The following is an 8,779-nucleotide window of genomic DNA, read 5'->3' as shown; positions in this document are numbered from 1 at the left end:
AAAAAAAAAAGAAGAAAAGAAAGAAAGAAAGAAAAAAGCGCACACACACAAAAGACGCACTTCAAAATGTGCAAACTATGCAAGTTCTCCCACTAACTAGGTTAATCGGTCACCAGTTGCTACGTCTTTTTTCCCCCTCTCCTCCGTAGGCGGTCGTTCACGATGCTCGCTCACGGTGTCCCTCGACTCTCTCAAGTGCGCGCCTCCAACAGTGACCGGCAAGCGGAGAGAAAATATAGCGGGGTCTGCGGGGCTACCACAATGGGAGGAGTATGAAAGTTATCCCGAGCCCTGCCCACCAACTGCAAAACATATAAGACACTGGAGTGAAGCAAAAAATCAGGCACTTAAGCCTGATCTTGATGAAAAGACTCTGAGGGAGAAAAAAAACTTTGTTCATTATCAAAATAACCTCACTGTCATTTCAGTAACATCTAAAATATTATTTTTTTTAGATGCTATGGATATATAAGTGATTTATATTTTCCCCACATAGTCAGCAGCTCTACTAACTTTGAAACTATTTTTTAAATCATTTTTGAGAAGCAAGTGTGCAGGAAGCTTGTCACAATGGCACTGGACCCTGAGTTTGGTGTGAAGAGCAGCAGCAGCATCATCAGAGAATGGAGCGGACAGGTCCATCCTGCTCTGGTTGCCACCTTTGTTTTCCTCTTCTGTGTGGAAGCCTGCCTCTGGGTCAGGAACCTCAGGCTGAAGAGAAGACTGCCGGGACCTTTCGCCTGGCCCGTGGTCGGCAATGCAATGCAGCTGGGCCAGATGCCTCACATCACCTTCGCCAGGCTGGCCAAAAAATATGGCAACGTGTACCAGATCCGGCTGGGCTGCAGTGATGTTGTGGTTTTGAATGGAGAGAGAGCAATCCGCCAGGCTCTGATACAGCACAGCACCGAGTTTGCAGGAAGACCGAACTTTCTCTCTTTCCAGATGATCTCGGGAGGCAGGAGTTTGACATTTACTAATTACAGCAAACAGTGGAAAGCACACAAGAAAGTTGCACAGTCCAGCCTCAGAGCATTTTCCTCTGCAAACAGTCAGACCAAAAAAGCCTTTGAGCAGCACGTTACAGCCGAGGCCATGGAGCTGGTGCAGGCATTATTGCGTCAGAGCACTGATGGACGGTATTCTGATCTTGTTCATGAATTTACAGTAGCTTCTGCTAACATCATGTGTGCTCTCTGCTTTGGGAGGAGGTATGGACACGATGACCTAGAGTTCAGGACCTTGCTAAAAAGAATGGACAAGTTTGGGGAGACAGTGGGTGCTGGTAGCTTGGTAGATGTCATGCCCTGGCTTCAGTCCTTCCCTAACCCAGTCCGTAGTGTCTATGAAAACTTCAAGAACATCAATGAAGAGTTTTTTGGTTTTGTGAAAGACAAAGTGATGCAACACAGAGAGTCCTTCAATCCTCAGGTGACGAGGGACATGAGCGATGCCATCATCAGTGTGATTGAGCACGGAGAAGACAGCAGGCTGACCAAAGAGTTTGTTGAGGCAACAGTCACAGATCTGATTGGAGCAGGTCAAGACACAGTTTCAACTTTCATGCAGTGGATTGTCCTCCTCCTGGTCAAATACCCAGACATACAAGCCAAACTGCAGGAGCTCATAGACAAAGTAGTCGGCCGAGACAGACTCCCATCGATTGAAGACAGAAGCAGCCTGGCGTACCTGGACGCCTTCATCTATGAGACCATGCGCTTCATCAGCTTCGTCCCCCTCACCATCCCACACTCCACAACCTCAGACGTCACCATCGAAGGGCTCCACATCCCCAAAGACACGGTGGTGTTCGTCAATCAGTGGTCCGTCAACCACGACCCTCTGAAGTGGAAGGACCATCACATGTTCGACCCCTCACGCTTCCTCGACGAAAGCGGGGCCCTCGACAAAGACAAAGCCAACAGCGTGATGATTTTTTCAACAGGAAAAAGACGCTGCATCGGTAACCAGGTCGCAAAGGTAGAGGTATTTATATTTACAGCAGTCCTGCTACACCAGTGCACTTTTGAGAGCAACCCCTCTGAGCCCGTCACTCTCGACTGCTCTTATGGGCTCGCACTGAAGCCCCTTCCATTCCGTGTCAGCACCAAGCTGAGAGGAAAGCTGCTTGGCTTAGTTTCCCCAGCATGAACAGCTTGCCCCCAAATACTGAGACTCCAGCAAATACTTTCCCACCTGTGACATTTAGATGAGAGTAGGCTATCCATATACCTGCACTAAATAGTATGGTTGTATGATTATCATATTTAACAGTGATATTTAATTCATATTGTAACATGTTCTGTATTTGAATTATTGTCAGTGCAGGGCTGAGGACATGATTTTAAAGATGTATCGTTAGCTGCAAAAGGTCAAAAAGCATGCTTGTGGACTCTTGTGATACAGTGTAAAGGTAATAGATGTTTGTTTCACACTATACTTGATCATTTTTGTACATATTTCTGGGCCGTGCGTTTGTCTTATGCCTATTAAGCATGTGAGTGGAAAAATTAGCTAAACCTTTCAAAGTCAGTTTAAACTATTATAACTGTATTGAATGCTTGTGAATGTCATCAAGTCACTAGCTGACTTATTGTTGTAACTTGTAATATGTAAAATAGATGTATTTAACCATTGCCACACAAAGTCACATAAAAATGTTTATATATATATATATATGTATATATAATTTTGTTTTTTCAGGAATTTAAATTTAAGCTGTTTGACTATCTACTGTACTCACAGAAAGAACAAAATAAACAGAGTGTGTTGATCAAAGGAGACAAAAATGGCATGTTTATGAAGCTGGGCAGCCGAGCCGGAGTCTTTCATCAAGAAGCGAACATCCCTTTTTCAAAGGATGAAGAAGTGATGCTGCAGTGGAGAATGAACTTCACAAACTTCATGGACCCAGATTTAACTTTTTACTGTACAAGCACTCCAGCACTACCCATGCCAAATGCATGTCTCCCCAGTACAATGAAACACATGTGCAGCAAATTTGCATAGACATGTTTGTTTACAGTAACTTTTACAAAGCTACATGGATGTCACTGCACTCTCTTAAAGCCACTGTATTCAGGAATCGATGTTGCGATGCCCAAGGGATGTGTTTCTCTATCTGCATCGGGGCAAAGATAAAAATGAAATAAACACGAGTAGGCTGTTAAGGTGTTGTTTTTGTGATAATGTTTCATTCAAGACCTGCAGAGGCTCTATGTAATGCAAAAATAAGCTGTATCTGAAATGAATAAAAGTGAATTTTCAAAGCTCAATCTGTATTTTTATTTAGTCTTGAAAGTTATGCTAAATAACTTATCTTAACACTGCTCACTAATGAAGGTGTATATCTCAGTTTCACAGGATTTTTAGCCCCTGTTAATGATATCAGCAGCATGACGCTTTGTTTTTTTTCCATAAATAGAGCAATATGGAATATTTGAATTGTGGTTGGATATCAATAAAACCCAAACTGATGCTTTTTTTTGGAATCTCCTTGTTGCACAAGCACCCACATAAGCAGATTTACAGCTGTTTGCATTCTGTTTCAGACTATTTTGATGCAACCACAAGCCTAAGAGTGACATTATCTCAGAGAGCTTTGCATAAAGGTCTATTATGCCAACAATAACATTGTCTATATATTTTATAGAGCATAATAAATTGTGCTGGTTCAGTGTTTGGAGTTTGAAACCTCTAGCTTTCATGATGGTATCCCAGAGGCCTTTTCCCTGCATGGTTGTAATTAACAGCTTTGCTGTAAATAGCCAAAACCAAGTCATGTTTAAAATGGTCTCAGAAAGTTGTAGGAAAGTGAAAAGAACAAAGGAAACTGAAAATATCGAACTCCTCGTCTTATATATTACAATACATACCTCCTTGAATAAACTCTCACAACGATAAATTCATTTTCGATATTTTGTGGTCATTCATTTTTGGCCACACATGGTATGTGAAAGTTGTTTATTTTTTAATTATGTGCCATTCTCTTGTACATTTTGGCCGCAAAAACAGTAATTCTGTGCTTTGTGGCAACATTGTCAATTAAGTAGCTGCTCTCCTTTTCCAACATCATCCTACAAGGGACGCTGCTGGAAGCAGTCCTGAGTGGGAATAGGACTAAGGTCAAAATGGGAGGGGAGAGATAATAAAAAACCTGAGCCGCTGAACCCTCCCACCGTAGAGATACATATAAGCGAAGTGTTAAGGCTTGAATCTGCATTCCTCTTAAGTGGTCGTCTGAAGACGCACTGCTACACTGCTAACTACTCAACCTGATCGAGCTACTCTCAATCACCTGAGAGGCAACCCTCTACTTTTTTTCTCCACTCAAATATTTCAATATATTAAAGACCAGAAAAAGAGGAAATTGTTTTCAATTTTGAGTGAAATCTTTATTAGATGCAGTGGATGATAGAACAGCAATGGCTCAAACAGATGCAGAGTTTGGTGTGAAGAGCAGCAGCAGCATCATCAGAGAATGGAGCGGACAGGTACAGCCTGCTCTGGTCGTATCATTTGTTTTCCTCTTCTGTTTGGAAGCCTGTCTCTGGGTCAAGAACCTCAAGCTCAGGAGAAGACTGCCGGGACCGTTCGCATGGCCTGTGGTGGGCAATGCCTTGCAGCTGGGCCAGATGCCTCACATCACCTTCACGAAACTAGCGAAAAAGTATGGTGAAGTGTATCAGATACGACTGGGCTGCAGTGACGTTGTGGTCCTGAATGGAGGCCAGGTTATTCGTCAGGCCCTGATACAGCACAGCACAGAGTTTGCAGGTAGACCCAACTTTGTATCTTTTCAATTCGTTTCCGGGGGGAAAAGCATGACTTTTACAAATTACAGCAAACAGTGGAAGATGCACAGGAAAATTGCTCAATCTACAATCAGAGCTTTCTCATCTGCCAACAGTCAGACCAAGAAAGCCTTTGAGCAGCAGATTGTGGCTGAAGCCACAGAGCTAGTTGAGAGTTTCCTCAAGCTCAGTGCTCAGGGCCAATATTTCAACCCGGCTCAAGAGTTGACAGTTGCTGCTGCTAATGTGATTTGTGCCTTGTGCTTTGGGAAGCGTTACGGACATGATGATATGGAGTTTAGAGCCTTGTTGCACAAGGTGGATAAGTTTGGACAGACAGTAGGGGCTGGCAGCTTGGTTGACGTGATGCCCTGGCTTCAGTCTTTCCCTAATCCAGTCCGCACTGTCTTCAGAAATTTCAAAAGCTTGAATCAGGACTTCTTTGCATTCATCAAGAACAAAGTGGAGAAGCATAGGGAGACCTTTGATCCAGAGGTGACCAGGGACATAAGCGATGCCATCATTGGTGTCCTTAATGAGTCAGAGAAAGGCGAGGAGCTCACTGTAGGCTACACAGAGGCGACTGTGGCAGACTTGATTGGTGCAGGTCTGGATACCGTCTCCACTGCTCTTCACTGGATTGTCCTTCTGTTGGCCAAACACCCTGAAATTCAAACCACACTCCATGAACTCATTGACAACGTGGTGGGGCGAAACCGGCTGCCATCTGTCGAGGACAGACAACACCTCGCTTACCTGGACGCCTTCATATATGAGACCATGCGGTACACCAGCTTTGTTCCTGTCACCATCCCCCACTCCACAACCTCAGACGTCACTGTCAGCGGTCTCACCATCCCCAAGGACACAGTGGTATTCATTAATCAGTGGTCCGTCAATCACGACCCCCTGATGTGGAAAGACCCACACATCTTTGACCCCTCGCGCTTCATTGATGAAAACGGCTCCCTAAACAAAGACTTCACAAACAATGTGATGATCTTCTCAGCAGGGAAGAGAAGATGCATTGGGGACCAGATAGCCAAAGTTGAGATATTTGTGTTCTTTGCGATTCTTCTGCACCAGTGCAGCTTTGAAAAATGCCCAAATGAGGACTTCTCTTTAAACTCTTCCTATGGCTTAACACTGAAGCCTTTAAATTACAAGATCACCGCCAAACTCAGGGGAGAATCACTGAAAGGCCAGTGAAAAGATGTGTGAGAATGGGTTCTGAAAATAAAAGGGAGCATTGCTATGTAAAGTATGCACCCTTAAAGAGGAGTTGTGTCTGCATCAAATAGATTGTGCACCCTTTTAAGATGACAAAGAATATATTTGTGACTAAAGCAAAAGCTATCGGTTCACACAAATGCAAAAATATTTGCAACGGCTGACGTGCTTTTTTAAAGAGAAGTCTGAAATTGGCATTGGGAGCAAAATGCGAACTCAAATGCAGTTTTGCCCTTCAGTTCTGAAAAACTGCGACTTAGACAAGAAGGCCTAAATATGGAACAAGATATAATGACAACTTTGATGTGGGCTCCTCAAAAACCACATACCATAATAAATCTTAAGTACGTATTGGTATTTATATGAGGGTATTTAGTGGGAGTCACGCTGAATTGCAATATAAACTGGTGGTGAAAAAGAAATTTCCCTCTAGACTGTTTTTTTTTCGCTGACATGCCCGTTGTGTGGTCTCATTTGAACAGTTATTCACCCAGAGAACTATTTATCTTTGTATGTACTGAATGATCGAAGTTATTACAAATCCAGAATGCAAGCCATGTGCATTTGTGCGCTCATAAATCACATATAGTGCTGATGTATTCTGATAAGTACTCATGTAATGTATAAAAGCCATTGATTTCATTGTTCCTCATGCTGTTTTCTTCTGTACACACAATATACCACATGTGTGCATACCACGCTACTGTCTGAATAATAAGCCAGACTCTTTTGAATTGCAACATAATGCTGTCATAATCAACATGATCCAGTCTGTGTTCTACAGTGCCTTTAATGTACAATAAACATTTCCTACTGATTTCTGATTCTTTGGGGTGTATCGGAGAGGAGTGCTGGGTATCACAGGGGCCAGAGAGGTCAAAGAGATAATAATAGAAGCTGATGTCTAGGCTCAGTGTTGTGGTGAAAGATTAATATGGGTTACAGGCCCTGCGTGCCTTGTTGTATAAACTTAACATGCAGGCAGTGACTCAGTAAATTTGTACAGGCAACAGTAAGCAGCCACAAGCTGCCCTCATCAATATTTAACCTGGATCGCGCCGTACTTTTGACTAGTGTGCGACTAGTTTTTCTTTCTTCTTCTTCTTCTTCTTTTTTTAAGCAAATAGACTGAGATGCTTTTCATTTATTAGGCTGACATCATAGGTGAAAAAAGACACTTTTGGTTTAGTGGAAGCAAGCCCGATCCCTTCTAAGAAGTCTGTACTTACACTGCATATATAGTGCTCTAACTACACAGGCTCGTTTCTTATTTGCTCGTTTCAAGCCATCTTCAACGATAAAATGCTCCCAACCGAGTTGTGTCATATATAAGTGTCCAATAAAGTATCTGTTTTTGCTGATTATTAGTTATTTCCTATTTTCATCAAATAAACAGCGAGCACTGTTTACTGCCGTTCTTTAGGATCAGACCCACCTGTGTTTATATCAGCACCTGTATGTCACTTGTACTGTCGTGGGATTTAAAGCAGCAACTACGCAAGTTTTGTATCAGTTCCAACACATTCAGCATCCCCTCCTGAATTCCTCCCTCCCTCCAGACTGACTGGCTTATTTTTGGGAAAACCAGAACCGCCCCCATGTTCAACATTTACTCTTGCTGTAAGTATAGTTTGTAAATATTAGTCTAAGTGTGGGTAGCAGCTTATAATTTTCATTCCTTTTTTTTTATCTCCCTTGGGATGTCTCATGGGAGCACTGGCCTCAGTCAATGGTCTCGAGTCTACCTGCAGGAGAAGAAGTGTGGCTGAACTTGTTTCCACTTGGGTTAAAATCAGACGAGGCTGAAGACATTCTGTACTGTTGCAAGCTCTCCTTCTTCTGTTTTTTGCTCTGACACCGCAAGGACCCCAGAGGAAGGAATGGGCTGCCTGACCTCCCCTGTTTCCATCACTGCTTCCCAAAACATCCATGAAATGTGTCCAGCTGAAAGCCTCCCTTTCACCCTGAGTCACCCGCTCCGCGCACACCCCGCAGCCCTCGAACCTGACGAGTTTCACTCCTTGAAGGAAAACAAAAAAAAAAAGAAAACGCGTACAGGCGGATAGTTGTTCAGCTCTGAGGTTATTCACATTCTGCACGTACACAGAGAGCCACAGAGTGACCTCCCACAGCTCAGGGCTCCATCCAAAGACGCCCCTCCACACTGCGAGGGTTTTGACATGCAAAGTGCAGTCACTGTTTGGTAGATGACATGGTGAGGTAGTATTACTTGGAATAGACCATATCCCATTCTCCAGAAGAAAAAAAAATCCGCAGGAACACAGCGGAACATTGTGTTTAAGCATTGACTAGGAAAAGACTCATGTTCTTGTTTAGCCAATCTTTCCTATTCAGCCGCCCTCAACACCAGCGCACTGACCACAGATACACTCTGCATCCAAAAAGTGGCAAACAAGCACTGTGACTGTAATTCTCTGCGTGGTAGTCGGAGCTAACCCAAAGTATTAAAAAATGTGAAGAGAGCATTTATCATTCTGCAGCAAGGGCAAAAAAAAAATCGAATAAAGTAACCAAGCAAATATTTTTCTTTCAATAACAAGAACAAATAAGTCTCTGGGATAAAAAACAAACAAACAACAACTACAAACTATAAATCAAAAGTGACAAAGGTAGCATTTCCAAGGAGTAAAGTAATCAAAGGCATTTCCCACATATTCATATCCTATCACGTGATATAACATCCTGGCTTTTGCATGCACATTTCTTTCCAACTAAACTAAATACTTTGATGTGTC

At 42.9% G+C, this 8,779-nt stretch overlaps 2 protein-coding genes across 2 annotated transcripts; both read left to right on the top strand.

Annotated features, from left to right (window-relative positions):
• Window positions 1-327: 327 nt before the first annotated feature.
• On the top strand, window positions 328-3,275 carry cyp1c1 (cytochrome P450, family 1, subfamily C, polypeptide 1). Its single transcript, XM_082516553.1, has one exon. The coding sequence runs from the start codon at window positions 571-573 to the stop codon at window positions 2,149-2,151; it is 1,581 nt and encodes a 526-aa protein (XP_082372679.1). The 5' UTR covers window positions 328-570; the 3' UTR covers window positions 2,152-3,275.
• A 939-nt stretch (window positions 3,276-4,214) lies between these two features.
• LOC309695714 (cytochrome P450 1B1-like) lies at window positions 4,215-6,840 on the top strand. The gene has a single exon (XM_082516554.1). The coding sequence runs from the start codon at window positions 4,425-4,427 to the stop codon at window positions 6,000-6,002; it is 1,578 nt and encodes a 525-aa protein (XP_082372680.1). The 5' UTR covers window positions 4,215-4,424; the 3' UTR covers window positions 6,003-6,840.
• Window positions 6,841-8,779: the final 1,939 nt, after the last annotated feature.

The sequence above is a fragment of the Aulonocara stuartgranti genome, assembly GCF_965226115.1.
Source record: "Aulonocara stuartgranti genome assembly, chromosome: 19".
NCBI classification, from domain to species: Eukaryota; Metazoa; Chordata; class Actinopteri; order Cichliformes; family Cichlidae; genus Aulonocara; species Aulonocara stuartgranti.
Note: the sequence above shows the minus strand (reverse complement) of the source record. Positions and strands in the feature narration are given on the sequence as shown.